At 44.7% G+C, this 17,061-nt stretch overlaps 1 protein-coding gene across 1 annotated transcript in view; it reads left to right on the forward strand.

Annotated features, from left to right (window-relative positions):
- Positions 1-17,061, forward strand: part of met (MET proto-oncogene, receptor tyrosine kinase) — a 56,807-nt gene that overhangs the window by 15,213 nt on the left and 24,533 nt on the right. Inside the window, exons 2-9 of the mRNA XM_070907339.1 lie at positions 5,790-5,993; positions 12,144-12,272; positions 12,681-12,857; positions 14,539-14,696; positions 15,334-15,448; positions 15,759-15,895; positions 16,365-16,529; positions 16,886-16,985. Coding sequence (XP_070763440.1) covers positions 5,790-5,993; positions 12,144-12,272; positions 12,681-12,857; positions 14,539-14,696; positions 15,334-15,448; positions 15,759-15,895; positions 16,365-16,529; positions 16,886-16,985 — 1,185 coding nt within the window. The remainder of the gene's footprint in view (positions 1-5,789; positions 5,994-12,143; positions 12,273-12,680; positions 12,858-14,538; positions 14,697-15,333; positions 15,449-15,758; positions 15,896-16,364; positions 16,530-16,885; positions 16,986-17,061) is intronic.

Below are 17,061 nucleotides of genomic sequence, written 5' to 3' on the forward strand. Positions count from 1 at the left end.
CCCCGATCTCCGAGAAGAAGAGGAGGAAAATGTGTTGATTCATGCAAGGCAAGAAGTGCGCTGTGTCAAGCAGTAATGAAAAATCATCCCCAACTGTGTTCTCAGAGATGATATTTTAGTCCCTTATTGGAGGCAGAGGAGACGGAGGATGCCGGATCATCATTCACCCAGCCAGGTTTCATACAGTTCTGGTAATTTAGTGGCGCTGAGAGGCCGGGAGCTGCATTGTTCCTCTGTGGGAGAAGCCTGGAGAACACACACAAACAGATTATTTAGCTGTTAGAGTGGACCGTGTGTGTGTGTGTGTGTGTGTGTGCAGGGAGGTAAAGGAAATAGAAAAAAGAGAGGAAGGTGGTTAATCAAGAGAAGAATTGAAGGGGGGTCAGGAGAGTAGGTGTGCGAAAGGGCAAAATTTAACTCAAGGCTGGCTGGAGGACAGACACAGACTTCAAGACACCATTTAAGATTTTCATGAAACAATAAGATCTTATTTTAACAGAATAACAGAATATCCTTCTGACAGCCGTGAAGGGGTCAAAGAAAAAGAAAGAAAAATATTGCGCTGTGATCTGTGAGCTGTTTCGGATGGTTGAAGTTTGTGGTCAACAAATAAAACAAAGTTGAGGATTGAGGAAGATCTTTCCCACTTCTTCCCTGGGAAAGACTTTCTCAACACGGGCTCAAAAATGTTCATGAAGTAAGCGTAAAATCTGAAATGTAAATTACATGTTGTGAGCATGAATAATGTAAAGACTGCATTCCATCACAGGTCAGTATCTCTACATGGACACTATAGTTTTCTTCTGTGTGGAAAGCCAGCTAACGGTTAAAGTTCGGGGACTCTTGAGAAACACATTTTATTTTGACAATAAGTCAAAATCGCGTTATCCTTACTTTTAGTCCCTGGTGATCCAAAAACACTGGAAAGTGCTGCAAAGTGGATAGTTTGCACATCGCAGTTGAGTACAGATGCATGGGAGGAGAAAGCAGGCCTTTTCTTCACATGGATTGGTTTGCCTGATGATGACTTTATAGGTTGAAATGTCACTTTTGGGGAGCGTGCAAAATTCAGTGCCTCGACAGTTGTGGAATTTTACATGAAGGATGTCTTTTGGAAACCAGTGATCCCAGAAACCTCCGGTTTGCTGCATCGCTGCACCGAGACAGCCTGAGTGAGTGACACCATGATGACTGTCATTTCCAGAACAGCGTCTATTTTGGAACATTTTCATACATGCTAACTGAAGTTCCCATTTTTTGGCCACACAGAGTGACCGTTATCTGTGGATGTAACAAGCCGTATGCTGCGAAGCATCAGATGAAACAGAACGTTAAAAAAAATGCCGTTATGAGATGTGTCCCTATCGATCAACCTGAAAAAAAGAGCACGTGTTTTGTCTCTTTCGTTCAAAAGCTGGAGGTCCAAGTTTGGAATTAAATGTGTCAAAGGGTTTTGAAATAGTGTTTCCAAAACTACAGTGTGTCTGAGGAAAATGTCCACGGTCTCGTCTGCAATCTTTATCTATTAGACTAAAAAAATTACAACATCGTGATTACAACATAATAAATCAATATTATCAGTATCAATAATTTTACTACAATCTTCACATATTATTCCCCCTGTTTTCTGTTGGACCTGTTAATGTGTGAGGCCATTTTTCTGCCTTTGCCCACCTCAGGGCCCCATTGTAAACAAAAGTCCTGCCTGGCGTCTGGGGGGGGCCACTCGAGGGCGAGGCCAGCTGCACTGTGAGTGCCTCGCACTATTGTCAGCTTCTCTCACTCCCTTAACTATCCCTAACACCCTGACAGTCCCCTACTGCACACACACACGCAAACACACATTAACACATGACTGCATGTGCTTGGAGCGACCAGCCACCTGTGTACTTAAACATACACACACACACACTCACACGTCACGGTCATTACAGCTACTGAGGGTCAGATTCCAGAGTAACGTGCCCCCGAAATCCAGGTGGAGTACTGTAATGTGTGTCCCAAAATTACGGCAACAATACACTCCCCCCAACACGCACGCATATGCACACACACACACACACACAAACACAGAGACTTATATATGCACTTCACATTCCTTTGCATTTCACTTTCTCTAAAAAATGCATTTCCACACACCCCGACGACAACCAAACCTCTCCGCTGTCTCGAGTGCACAATATCACATGCAATCCGGAGGTCAAAGGTCTGTTATTCCAGTGAGAGAGCCAGCTGAGCGTCCAGCAACGAGACAGACTCCACGGGTTTGTGCATGTGTGCAAGTCTGCTAACTCGGGCTAAGCCTCCGCAACATGGTGTGTATTTTTGTACATTAGCAAGAGCCCTATTTTTACACGACAGTGACAGTGTTTGTATCCAAATCCTCTGTCTCCTGCCAGTAACCCAGTCCATGGTTTATAATTCAGGCATTAGTGTGTCTATTCAAACAGGACCCAGGGGCCACAGTGAGAGTTTGAAAACGACATTAGACCACGCGGATCACCTTTCACCCCCCTCTTGACTCTCCTGAGCAGTGCCGCAGGGTTCAGGAGCTCCAAAACACCGAAACCCTATCGGCATGCTGTTGTTTTGGGGACAATGGCTGCTGGTTAAGTATGGGGCAAAAGGTGTACAATATTTCACATATCTGCCCCACGGTGCCTGTTCTCCGGCTGAAAGACACGTTCACAAAATGGCCTGAAAGATGTAGAACATCAGGAGCACTTGCCAACACCATAAATCTTCCCAAAGATGAATGTAAAAAAAAAAAATGTATTCAGTATTGTAATCAGTATTAATAGACATTTATGGGGTTACTGATTAATTATTCAATGTTTAATCCTCCGTGAGGGCTGAGTATCAAACCTTAAAACTTCTGATAATGTATTGTGGAGGTGGGGCTATGTTCAGGCTGACCTCCACAGTGTGAAATTGTAAAAGTGCAATTTTGACCTGGAAACATGCAGAGAGTACGCAGCGAACACACAGACTTTAGACAACTGTGGATTTTATGGGGGGGGGTTTTGTTGAAGCAGCTGATACCAGCAAATCCTTGAACATGTGGTTTTGGTGACTTGCAGGTGCAAAGATGTCTTGATCTATCAAAACTGGACTGCATTTCAGGAAAGTTGACAAGATTATAAGCTTTTATTTTAATCGCATTAAAAAATGGGGCCTGTTTGCCTCCTCGATACGTGCCTCTTCTCCGTGTCGACCGTTTAAAACTCTTGTAGCTCTGATTTAGAAACTGCTGCCACATTACAAAGTTTTAAGGTCAATAAAACGTTGTCGATAAAGGTTGGTTTAAACTCGTCATTAATTACTTAATTCTTCTTTAATTAAAAAGACTTGACTTTCTTGAGGAACCTGTTTGCCTCCTTGGCAGCGTCAGTCCGACGTCCTCTAAAAGTCTGTCTCCATGCCAAGAAACAGCCAAGGATAACAGCAGCGGAGCTTCAAACAAAGCTTGTCAAAACAGCCTTTCCACTGTCCAATTTCATTGCCTTGATCCTCAGGAATACCTCAGCAGAGGCAGAGGAATGCCTCCAAGACCCTTCAAGTCCCCCCCTCCCATCGTCCAGCTCCGCTTCAACAAACACCCCAAATTCCTGTTTGTTTGCTCTGAAAATAATCAACCCAGGGCCTGTTTTTTGAGCCGCGTGGCATAATCTCTACGGCGATCACGTCTATCTGCTGTAGTTTTGAGGAGAGAGAAGAGTTTTGGCAGAATCCCATGTTTTTTCATATGCGCTCAGTGCTAGCCGGTCTGTCCAAACAGTGCAAACAGGAGTTACAACGGATCATATTTTACACAGAATCTTTGGGTAAATGTAGACATCGCGAAGGTGCACGCGCACAAACACACACAGATTCACACATTAAAGGCAATCTGTCCATCATGTTTGGGGAAGAGGAGATGTTTCTTCTGCCTTAGCTCTCGGACTTTGTCAGACCCTCGTCTTTACCTACGTGGCCATATCTTTATCCAATCTCAAATCAATTTCAGTCCCAAACTGTCGCTTCTTATCTGGGCTGCACTCTCTTTAACACAGAGTAATTCAGTGCAGATCAGCTGGCTGCACCACGTCACAGCTGCGCGTTTGGCATAAAAACATCCAACCGTTCTGCCAGCTTTCAATTTCCTCCACATTTTCCCTGCGTTTGACTTAACCATTGTGTCTCTAACTGCAGCCACTAGCCTTGAGGACATTTCATTTAGCCAAGGTTTGTTGCTGCGTGCTTGTCAGTTCGCCAGGTTTCTCTACTTTCCCCCGCTTTCCTCTTCGTGCGGTCCCGTTCGTCTCAGCTATGTAATGTCACCAAGAAAGAAACGTTCCTGATTTATTACTCCACCATTGTTCTCTTCATCTTCAAAGCTTGCATTTGACATCTACGCTAAACAAATGATGTAGCATGTTTCACACAAACAACAAATAATGGCCTTATGACCCAGGCAGTGCTTTAGGTCGAGGCAGAAGAGATTGTGGGTCTGTAAGTGATTAAAACCAACTTTGTCTGATGCAACAAGTTTTTACCCTTCGAGTCACAATAAAAGGTCAAAACTAAGGTCACAAACATCTTCGTGAGGAATGCAAGGCGTTCAGTTTCCTGCTAAAACTGGATGCATTAATGGCATTGAAGCACTGAAGGCGTCCACAGGATGTCATAACCATTCTACCTGTACCCCCCCCCCCTCCCGCCCCTCCTTGTGACTCCAGTGAAGAGGTCATCATCCACTGAAGCTGAGAAAACAACAGAAAGCTCAGGCCTGGTCAGCCAGCCAGGTCAAGGACCTTAAGAGCCACAAGAGGCCCGCCACCTTCTGGGTCATTAATAATTAATGAAACCTGAGGCTGGGACAGGAGGCCATGACTAAACACAAAAAGAGCCGGATCACTGAGAGAGCAGGGCTGGGCAGTAAGGGGAGAGGAGGGGGGGGGCGGGTATTGATAGAGAAAAGGCCCTGAATCCAACACTGGCTACAGTCTGTGCTTTCACTGTATGCTCCAAAGGCTCCAGACACAACAATCTGCACAAGCCAGCGACGTTTGAAAACCAAAGAGGGGAGCTGGAGTGACAGATTTTGGTCTCAAACTCAAGTGAGGAGACAGAAGAAGAGAAAGAGAAGGGTGGAGAAAAAAGTGGGGGGGGGGGTGTTGCCCAGTTGCCCAGTTGGAGAGGGAAAAAGCAGTTCATGGAATGAAAAACAGCATGAAAGTCTCTTCGCTGTTTCCCATGAAATCCTGCCGTCCCCCAACTTCTATTCAACAAAGCGTGTACTTGCCCTAGAGGTACTATCACGCCGAGACCTCCATTACGAGCACAGCCTGATGAAAGAGTAGCTAAGGGGAGCTTAGGAGGTTTGGCTCTTAACCCTCCCCCATCAGGCCAGATATGAAAGAAGATAGTTCAACATGATATTATATAATGAGTCGTTTTTAGGAGAGCAATGTGTTTGGATAAAGTGATCCAATCTTGTTGACGATTCCCAGGAAGTGTGATACACAGTGCATTAACTAATATTCGTGGCAATCAGCAGTCTTTACTTTTTGCTCCAGGTTTTTATTATTACGCAAGTTTACTTCTTTGAAGTGGATGTTCTTCACTGTTAAACATGACCACAATGATGTTGCTGACATTTCTTGGCTGCGCTTTATGTCATATCAATATCATGCCTGTAACCACATGAAGAAGAACTCTCCCCACTATTATTCTCGCTGTATATTTCGTTATTCTTGGAGCACACCACTGGGGCTTTTTTCTAACTGATGTGTTTGGTTTTCTTGCAGAGTTCATCAGACGACTGCGACCCACATGAGGGAATCCACGAAGGGAAAGAGGGCGAGTATCGCCTCCAGGTGACCCAGTTTGTCCAAAGGTTGGAGTACTGGCACAAAGAGTTGACAAACACCTTGGTTACCTCTATCACTGTGGTGCCAGTCCATGGCCGTGCAGTGGCGTACCTGGGCACCGCCGACGGACGCCACATACAGGTAAAGAAGTCACGTTGTTCTGTCCTTAGTACTTTTTTAGAGTAAATGTCTTTAAAAGACTGGCAGGAACCTAATTTGCATGGAAAATACTCGCAGTTAGGCATAAACAGAGAGCCTGAGGCTACAGTGGCCAGTGTGGTTTCCCTCTCTCATTGCTCATGTAAATGCAGCAGGATGTTGGTGCAGGAGGACCTGAAAGCGTCCCTGCTGGAGAAGACAACACACAGTCAGCTGCAGGTGCTTCTGCTAGAGGCACGTTGGGGGAAGCTATGACCAAGCAACAGGACCTTTCTGTTTGCTCAATTTGCTTACCTTTGACCTGCGCTCAGTGAGCCTCCAAAAAGCCCACGTTCCAGCCTGCCATCTGAGCAAACACAGTCCGTTTTGCCTATCATTGTGCAAACCAACAGTGGATTCCACCCTCCTGATCGTTCGTTAGCTGCTTTCAATGTCTCATGCATGACCTGTCAATACAGCTTGTGGGGGATTTTAGTCATGGGATAACTTGAATTAAGGCAGGACAGGGACTGGAGGCTCCTAGTAGTCTCATTTGCTTTTGCTTTCGCATATGTTGAGGACAGTTTTAGAGAATACTTGGCGGGCTACAATGGAAATCAGACCCGAGCTTTTTGTTAACAACACAGAAAACCTTGGCTGTCACAGTTGAACTACTCACAGGAGGGGATTCATTTTATGACTCTGAATCACGTGGAGCAATAATTAGATTTTGTTTTGAGCTATTTTCATTTGCATTTAAATTAATCATAAAGACTAAAATAGAATCGGACTCACCTCTTCTGTAATCAGAGTCAGCCATTTTTCCTGGTGACACTGGTGGAGTGAAAGTGGAGTTTAGCACATTACGTTTCTCTGGTACACGATACAGGGACAAGACCTCACATACGAGCACATGACATAGACTTTGGACTGTCCCACGCTACTTTGTAACATGGACTAAATAATGGAAACGCTTAACAAGGTCTGAATATCAAATACCACGCACAGCGAAGGGACCACTCCTTAACCCTCTTGCTTTCTTCCAATTCTCTTCCTCCTTCCGTAAAGGTTAAGTGCTATTAAGCCAAGATATGCATCCCGGAGCGCTGGCCCTGATTTGTAGCACCGACATTAATACTTTTCTGAATATGTTTCCATGACTTTCCAGACTAAGACCTGGCACATGAAATGATTTTGTAGCTTTGCAGTGCACCTGCAGTTTAAATATGGATTTGGTCTGTTGGAGGTCCATTAGTTGCATTATTTTGTTTTGGAGAGTCACACAAGTGCTGATCATCAGGATGAACTTAATTAACTCAGTATGACGAGCTGCACATCAGACTGTGACTCAGTGCAGTCACTTTCCCTCCCTTTTCATGTGGCGTTTAAGTTATTTTGTCCATCCACTCTAACAGTGCAACTGAATGCATGCAATGGTTACAGCTGCAGAGTAAAGCGCACCGAGTGACATTGTGTTGGTTCATCAGTCCGGTGCTGAACCAAAAACTATGACGAATGGAATGAAATACATAAAGTAAACGCTGAATTACCTCACGTGTTTTTGAAACACAAGAATGAAAAGACACGCATGGAAAAAAAAAAGGCAAGACAGACGCGGAAAAAAGGGTCGACAGCTGCACGGAAAGGGAGGGAGGGATGGAAGGGGGCTGGGGGGGTAGAGACGGTGGTAGTGGGCTGCGAGGGGGGCTTACAAGCTGAACGGCACGTTAATGGTGAGCGGCGGGCTTCGCTGACACGTTCCCTCGCACGGCATTTTCTACTCACTGAGCGTCCCATGCAGCTGTTGCTGTGTGTTTCTCGACCATCAACCCCCCCCCCCCCCCCCAAGCCCTCCTTCAGTTTTTTTGTTTGTTTTGTTTTTTTGTGGTTGGCTGAATTGGCAGAAGTTCATTGTTTTAGCTGAAGGGTTTAAGAAGGTCTGAAGAGGAGAGCAGCTGTCCTGCCCTGCAAAACTCTCCATTTTATCAACCATCATTGACACGACGGCATGGTGGCGCAGTGGTTAGCACTGTCGCATGGGAGGTAGAGCAGGCTAGAGTGGGTTGGGGATTCGAGCCCTGGTTCCCCCCGTCATGTCGAAGTAAGACACTGAACCCTAAGTTGCTCCCATTGAAAAAAACTTGCTTTCGAAGAAAAGTAAAGCAAGAAGATGACGCCCAGGTCAGCCAAACTTATTGGAAGAGAAAACGAAGGCGAAGATTTTTACAACAAACATCCGTCACAGACCGACTTCCTGGTTCACCTTTCACCTACTATACTTGCCGAAGAGGTGTGACGTGGGCACACAGTTTTCAAGTGAAATGAGGGATTATTACCTACATTTAAAGTGGGCTCACATTTGGTTTTACCTCCAACTAAAGTGGTTTAGATAATCTGGCTAAGCTTGTTTACAACCCGAGTCTGACGCTTTGTGTTTTTTGCCCTGTACTTCCGCCTCGTTCCCAGATCGCAGCACTAACTTTGTTGAGTCAAATGTTATCATAACTGATAGAAATGAGGCCTAAAGAAAATGAAAATAAGACCCAAGTTGTAATAAACTGGAATAATAAGCTAATTCAACGCCTTGCTCAAAGGTATCCGGGTGTGACTGCAGCGTCTCATTCACTTTCCCTGCCCTGATTTTTCAATGCGTGCATTTGAACTGACGACCCTGTGACCACCTGCTCTCACTGAAAGCTCAGCTACAATAAGAATCTGTGAGAGGTGGTCGTCTTTGCTCTCGCAGCTCATTTCATTGTTAGTACGATAAAAAGAACCTGTCAACTTTTCATGTATTTCAGTTTCCTGGTCGCTCCCAGAGGACGGGGCAAGAGGGAACATGGAGTTGAGGCAGTGAAAGAAAAAGAGCGTTGTTCCCCCCAATGGACTCCATTCTGGCTCAGGAAGTGTTTCCCTCGGCTTCAGTTGGGGCACTGTGGGAATAACACAGGGGCCGTGTTTATAGGCCAAACTTCCCCCCGCCTGCTTAATACAATAAGCTGTAATTTACACCGCTATTACCTCCAGAGAGATGCCTGTTGTATGGCCTCGTCCCCAGCGGAAAGCCACCCATTATACTCACTGTTACAAAGCTAACGTTGATCATGAGGCTCAAACAGTGGGAGGAATGATGCTGGAAAACAAGGCATTTCTGAGGGTGAGGCGGGGGCAAGCGGCGCATCGGCCAACCAACGAAATCCCATTTAAAGTGTGTTACAGGACGCTCTGACGCACAGTTATTTATATGAAGGGGATGGAGAAAAAAAAGCTTTAAGTGCATTGTATGGTGTTTTGTCAATCACAATAAATCACACAGATACCATAACTCCCATACCTGCAGTGTGTCGTCAGTGTGTTACAGGCAGCCAGGTGTGTGCTGGACTGTATGTGAGTGTGTGATTTGTGTTAGTTGTTTTCAGTGCTTTGTTTTTGGAGGACACATCGCATTGCAGCTCCATCTTGACATGGCAGAGAGATAGTGTGTCCATGGACTATATCTAGTTGTGTGTGTGTGTGTGTGTGTGTGTGTGTGATAGAAGGAATGGTATAATTTAGAGGGCCTCATGTAACTGGAGCAACCACACACCCCATTAGAGACCCTGTTCTGTTCTGTTTGCTCCCAGGCCTGTAATTGCAGTGTAACCGCAAATGATGAATGCTGTTCCAGGTGTGTTGACTGCATGTGTGTGTGTGTGTGTGTGTGTGTGTGTGTGATAGAGAGAGAACAAGTGGGAACAGTGTGATCGTCACTCTGGGTGTGTGTGTGTGTGTGTGTGTGTGTGTGTGTGTGTGTGTATCTGTGTTTATGGTTGAATATGTGTGTATATGACGTGTGCGTTTTTTATGAAAGTGTGTGCACAGTGAGTCCTGCATGTGCGAGAGTCTGCAGCGACAAAACAGAGTGTGTGTGTGTGTGTGTGTGTGTGTGAAAAAGTGCATGTATGCGCGTTGCATACGTGCAGACTTGTGTGTGAGTGTGTATGCGTGTGTGTGTGTCTGAAACACCTCCCAACATGTCAGACTACACAATGTTTCCACCGGCGGCTGCATCCTCTTCTGTCATCTCTCTCTCAGCTATGCGAGAAGTTAACAGCTAGACTGAAAGTTAGCTACAAATTAGCTCTTAACTTCGTTGTAAGAAGTTGAACTGCAGATATTTAGTGCTTATTAGGATACAGGGAGCGATGTATTTCAAATAAAATACAGTTAATCATCACGATTTCATGACTGCAGGTAGAGTTCAGTTGTAAAGGCTGAAGCTGACCAATTTTATAGCTGTCAAATGCTGCTAGTTGCATGTAATCCAATATGAACCATTAAGAGTGTTTGTAATTGTGATTAAAGGAATACGTCACATCCTTCTTTTGAAAGGTCTTTATTTGCTGTCTTAAATTTATGTTTGTGTGTTGTCATGTTGCATCTTGTTAACTAGAATGTCGTCACAAATACATCCAACAGTCTGCTGAGTCAGAAAAGGTTTGTGAAACCATCAAGTTCATCATGAGAACAGGACTTTAGATATGTTGTGTGCAGAGTCCAGCTGTTGTTGGTCAACTAACATCTTGAAACACCACAATGTCTTGTTTTCTATTTTCTACACATGTTGAATACGCACGGAAACATGTCAGAAAGAGGTTTGGAGTTGTTTGAATTCACCTTCGCTCGCTGGCTGTTTCTGTTTCCAGTGTTTGTTAAGCTAGGGCTTCACAGGTCCTGGACCAGTTTGTTTTACTGAAGACACAGAGATTAAATGAATATTGATCTCTTCATCTAACTCTAGAAAACACTTCTTGGTCCTTGCTTTGGTGACAAATACGTCCAAATGATGGAAACTTTGTAAAAAATGAAACAAATGTCCAAAGCTCAAAAGTTAAGTTTGCCAAGCTGCTGAACATCTGAGCAAAACGTCCTGTTAAGTGACACATAGTCAGGGTTGCTTCTAAACCACCCCTAGATCTTTGATGGGGCGGACATTAAGCTAATGACATTAATAATGGCTGCATTCCAGTTCGGTGTACAAGGGCAAGAGCCCTGATATTGCATATGCAGGCTCACTGGTGTGGAGTACTGACACTTCATTAGTGGTGTTAGTTACACCTGTGATTCTCCTGCTATGCCAGTTCAAAATGTCTTCATTGAGGTCTTTCACACAATGTTTCAAGACTATGACACTTGACTAGACACCACTAAGAGGAAACGTTGTAATGAATGACTTCAATACAACTCGGCTTTAAGACAAACTCCGGTGAAGGCTTTACCCAGAAAAAGACGACACAATCTGGATCATATTCCTCCACCGACTCCCAGTCAAGGTGTGCTGGCGCAACGCCAAAAAACGTTTTCATCCTCGAGGCTTGGCTTGTCTCCAGGTGATGCAGATCTATTGTTATATATCCCAGGCTCCATATCATCTTTCCATCTTATTTAATTTATGGTGTGTATCAGAGTACAACATTGTGAAGCGCTCCAAATAAACACAGCAACAATGAGAAACAGTGATGACGAGTGAACAAAAACCTCCTAACCATGTGTCCTCAGCGGACCTGTGTGCTGGTTGCTTCAAAAAAAAACCTTTAATGGGGAACAAACATTAAATATCTTACAAGCCAGGTGCCTCTTGGCTCTCATTGATTTGATTTGATCATGCTGTATCTTTAGCAACAGATGTAGTCATTGTTTTATGGCTACTGGCATCCACAAGAAGCAGAAGTACTAGCTGGTGGAGAGAAAAATATTGATTATCTGTTGAGAAACTCAAAGGACTGACTGCAGCAGGCCATAGAGTAAAGAACAAATAGGCTTTAATAGATTTCTTTTGGTAGCACAGGTTATGTTTAAATGTATGAATGTTTCTATGATTTCTACCACTATATGTATATATATATGAGATGTTTTGGAGACTAATTATTAAAATTCTGCTGTCAAATATGTCCATAGGAAATGTAGGGCTGTTGATCAGTGCCAAGTAAAGAGTCTGGTGTCTGGTTACCTGTTTGCTTGATGTTTCTGTTGGCTAGCTTCTTGTTCTATTATGACCAAGTGACTTTATTATTCCTCTCAGTCTCATCTAATGATACTGAAAGCTGTGCCAGAGTCACGACAATGTTGTTGCCCCTGTAAGACACTTGCATTGACGTGTCCTCCTTCTTTCAGGTGTTGTTTTCCCGATTTGCCTCTCCTCATGTCAACATCCGCCTGGACTCCAGACCCGTCTCTGCCAGCGTGGCGCTGCTGGACGCTGACCACTCAGGCGGAGCCCTGCTAATGGCTACAGGAAACAAGGTGAGCTTGGAAGCACAGAGATTAAGGACAGAAATGCACCGCTGGTCCTTTTTGGTTCTTTCCTCAGCACAATGGGAAGAGGTTTGAGGAAAAAGTTGTGCCATGTAGAGAACACGTTGCTATTCTTCTGTCCTGTGTTCATCTCTGAACCATAACAAGAACATAATCCTTTCAAATTTGGTGCATTACTGAGATGATAAAAAACACTCTTTCACTGAAAGCAAATAAACAACAGTGGACAAAGACCAGAGCCAACAGATAAAACAGAATAATGTCTCTAGAGGCTTACCGCAAGGGTTCTGCCACCAAACATTTAGGTTTCTTCTCGTAATCTGTTTCTGTCTGACACGCTTTGTTCGCGTGTTAGACTTCTTAGGTGTCACATTATGCTTTCGGCCCTCCTCCTAGATCACTAAGGTCCCTCTGATCGGCCCGGGCTGTGCTCAGCTGACCACCTGTACCTCCTGTTTGCTGTCGTCGCGGGTGACAGAATGTGGCTGGTGCAATGGACGCTGCACCAGAGCCAACCAGTGTCCCCCCTCCTCCCTCTGGACCCAAGACTACTGCACACCAGTCATCACTAAGGTAACTACAGGCATGGGTCACCATGGTGATGATCAGGGCAGGAAGCTCACGTTTTTAGTCGTTCAAAATATATTTTCTGAATACACAACTGGATGTGAGAACTCTGAAACTCCATTTTTAAACCATCCGTGTTTAAACTTATCAGTTCTTCGTTTGCTCAGTTCACTGCTGTTTCAACACAAATGTGCAAATAACCTGAACCTAAAAGTGAACTTAAGTAACTTTGCGCTTCCTGCTGACTCAGTGTACTGGAACACCTATCATGTGACCACATCATGCCGGGTTCAAACTTTGTTCAAACTCTCTCTCTCACTCCTCACCTTCCAAAAACAGCTCACACAACCTGCTGAATCCGTGATCTGTATGTTTGCACTGTATTTGTCACTGCAGCGTGGTGTTTGTGAAGGTCATTGTTAGGGATGTCCCCATCAAGTTATTTTTGGCCCTGATCCAAGTCCTATTATTCCCAACTGATACTTCTATTTACTTAAATGTTAAATGTGCCCAAATACTTTTTCACATTCACACACTCTAATTGTCGCTCGTAAAAATGCAGCGGAAAGCTTGCAGTGCGGGCTGTCGTAAAGCACAGCAGTGTTGCAACACTAGCAGGCTGAGGTGGACAGAAAAAACAGATTGTGATCGGCTTTATTTTAGCAGATTCCGATCCTTTAATATATTCCCCAGATGGACCCTGATACCGGGACATCTCTAGTCATGGCCCTTCCTGAAATAGCAGAACCTTTTGCAGCAGCACCGTCCTATTTAACACTGCTGTGAGATTTTACTGAGCTCAGTGTGGGTGGTATTCATTCTTTCTGACTTTAATGCTGCACCATGCTGGTAGACTGTCTCCATATAAAAAAACAGCCACTTCCCTAAATGCAACAAAATGGGTTAATAGGACAAGAACTTGTAAAAACATCTCTTCCTTTCAGGCTGTTTTGACACGAAGAATTTTGAAAAGAGCTGTAATTCACTGCAGAAAGGTTGCATGCATGTTAATCTCCGGAGTGTCGTAGTTTACTTTTCTTAAATCTCATGACAGGATACTCACATCTGTTTCACTTCCTTGTAGTGTTGTTGGTCTAACAGGTAAATCACTAAATAAAGGTGAAATAAAACCTCTTCATTTAAGTATATATTAGAAATAACAAACTGCACAACACTGCTTTATTTTTAAGAAACAAAATCCATCTCCACCCTAAATCTTGGTGATCAAATGTATTGATTATGGCAGCTGTCAATCTAATTTTATCAGAAAGGGCCCTTGATTTACAGCACAAAACAGGCAGAGAGCACTGGAGTATCAGATCAAACAGGTTCAAAGATCCTTGCCATGGCAGATGGTGGAAGGAGTGAGAGGCTGAGGGAAAAGTCACATCCATAATGTTTAACCTGCCAGTACAAACGACGAGAAAACAAATACACCTGGAACAACAGCAGCGAGAGGCAGGTGGGGCAGCAACAACATCCTTTTCGAAACAGGAAGCAAAGCATTTATAAAAAAAGTTGTATTCATGTGGACAAACATTAGTTCTGCTGCACTGGCGTAGAACAAAATCTTTAGTTTATAGTCCAGAAAGGTCATACATGCTTTCCATTTTATGATTTTATGACTTTTTTTTATCTCAGACTGAGTAAATGTTTAAATTGTAAATGTTCCTTGTGCGTGCATTAGGTTTTCCCGACCTCTGGACCAATACGAGGCTCTACAGCGGTGACAATGTGCGGGCGCAACTTCGGCTTCGACAAGACGGAGAGCTTCAAGGCCTCTCTGGTAACGGTGGAGGTGGCGGGAGCTCCCTGCAAACTGCCCAGACAAGACAATATCAACAGGTTTGTGTGTTTGTTTTTGATTCAGGGAGAACGCAGCTTCCACGTCTGGCTACAGTACATCCCACGCCTGTGTGTGTGTGTGTGTGTGTTTTGTGGAAAGTTGTTGATTTTGTATTTTCGTCAGTGTGCATGTTATACTGGTGTACTTTGTGTGTGCATTTTGAAATGAAACACTGTTCCTGCGCAGTATCTGAGAGGAGTGCGTTAAGTGTTGGGTGTTTACGAGATAAAGGGACCCGTACACTGGCGTCCTATAGGGGCACAGCAGGTTTAATAGGGGTTATTGTGTTGAAGGAAGAATGTTAAGAAGCCCCCCACCCCCTCTCCTGCAGTCTGCCGCATTCAACACATGACTCCACTAACTGAAAAATTGCTGGGAAAAATCGCTGTTTCCAGACTTTCCTCTCTCCCAAGTCCACGGGGGCCCATGTCCCATTCAAAAGTCCCTTTTGCTACAAACAGCCTCCTTACAAATTGGTGAAAAAAATAAAAACACAGCCCACCCAATCCCAGATGAAGATGGCCTTGTGCATCACTGCAGGGCAGTAGATGATCATTGAATTAGGATAAATGCTGGGTGGCTGTGGCAGGGTATAATGCCTAGTCTGTGTGTTGTTTTGGGGGGGGTTGTGTTTAGGTGGACTGAGATGCAGTGTTCCCCAGTTTTCAGTGGGAACTTCACCCCGTCAGGACACACAGTGAAGGTCATCAGTGGCCACAAGGTAGCCAAGATGGAGGGCTTCACCTTTGTGGTAAGAATGGCACCCGTCCGTCTTTTTGGTTGCAGAAATCTGTGTAGTGGTTTATGAATCAATTTGTCTGAGATGATGTTTAAAAAAAGAAAACATAATGGCACACGCTTTACAGTGAGTCAGCGTGTATGCTCAGTTCATTTCAAAGCTGCTGTTGAAAACAGTCTATCCACGATTGATCTGTATTCTTCAATTCATGCTGTATTTGTGGTCAACACAGAGAAATGTCACTTTAACAAATTTAAATGAAGAACTAGTATCTAAACATTAGACACTGTTATTGAAAGTTTCTGGCGGTCTCTGCGTCCAGGACCCTGTGATCTACGAAATCTTCCCGACATTCGGGCCGAAGTCCGGAAACACCATGCTGACCATCAGAGGAGCCTTCCTGGATACTGGAAACAAGCGAGAGGTGACGATAGGGAAAGCAGCCTGTAAGATCCAGAGGTCGGTTCACTTTATTTGTGTTTCTTTTTCTTTTTTCTTCTCATTTTCCTGCACCCCACTGCATGAGAGGAAAAGCTCTTCAAATCACGTTAGCATGTCAAGCCTCTGCACTGGACATATGTACTGGAGAGGGATTGTTTTTGTTACACATTCTCAAACGTCCCATGACATTTCAGTAATTTTACAGAAAATGTTGTCTATGAACTGGAAGATTTGTTCAAGGTCACGGGTCTTTCTTTCTTTCTTTCTTTCTTTCTATCTTTTCCGCTTATTTTTCTCGCTCTTTTCCTCGTTCTGTCTCGTTTCCCGCTCAGGAATAATCAGGAGTCGTCTGCAGGACTAATGCAAGAGAAATGCATGAATAGGGGCTTGGACAATGGCTACCACTGTACATACTAACACAACAATATATCCTGTGTGTTTACTCATTCCCCTCACCACCACCCCCCTCCCCCACCTCCACCATCAGCTTGTCGTCCAGCATGCTGACCTGTAAGACGCCTCCACACGCTGTTCCCTCCGAGCAACCCGTGAAGCTGACGGTGGATTCGGTGGAGCGCCGCGCCCCAGTGCTGTTCACCTACAACCAAGATCCCATCATCAACAGCATCCAGCCTTCACGCTCCTTTGTCAGGTCAGAGTTATATTCACTCAGAACGGGGTTTTCAGTCTAATATTTCAGTGCCGATCCACATCTGCACGGTGGCCAGCACTGAACCGCTGAACTCATTTCCTTCAAATTGGAGCTGTTGCATGTTCCTTCGCCTGAAAAGGATGCACAAGAGAGAGAAAGCGAGGGCGAATTTGACTGAGAATACTTGTGGATGAGCCCAGACAGATTAATGCTTTAGTTTTACAGCAGGAGGAAACGAGTGGGAGGTGACGAGTGGCTAAACTGCTAACGCTAACAGCAGGTCCCTCCCAGCGGGGATCTACTGTGTCTCTGTCTGATGCTGACACCGACATCCGTTCTCATCCCCCTCACTGTAGCGGAGGCTGCACGGTGGCGGCTCATGGCTTCTTCCTCCAGTCCGGCCTCCAGCCCCAGATGGTCCTCACCACCGGTCAGGACGCTGAGGTGTTTCATGTGGTGAGTTCATATTCCAAAATGACATATCCATCATTTGGAATACAACGTTTGCGCCATCTGAGTCTAGTTTAAGCGA

Source organism: Enoplosus armatus, chromosome 6 (assembly GCF_043641665.1).
Source record: "Enoplosus armatus isolate fEnoArm2 chromosome 6, fEnoArm2.hap1, whole genome shotgun sequence".
NCBI classification, from domain to species: Eukaryota; Metazoa; Chordata; class Actinopteri; order Centrarchiformes; family Enoplosidae; genus Enoplosus; species Enoplosus armatus.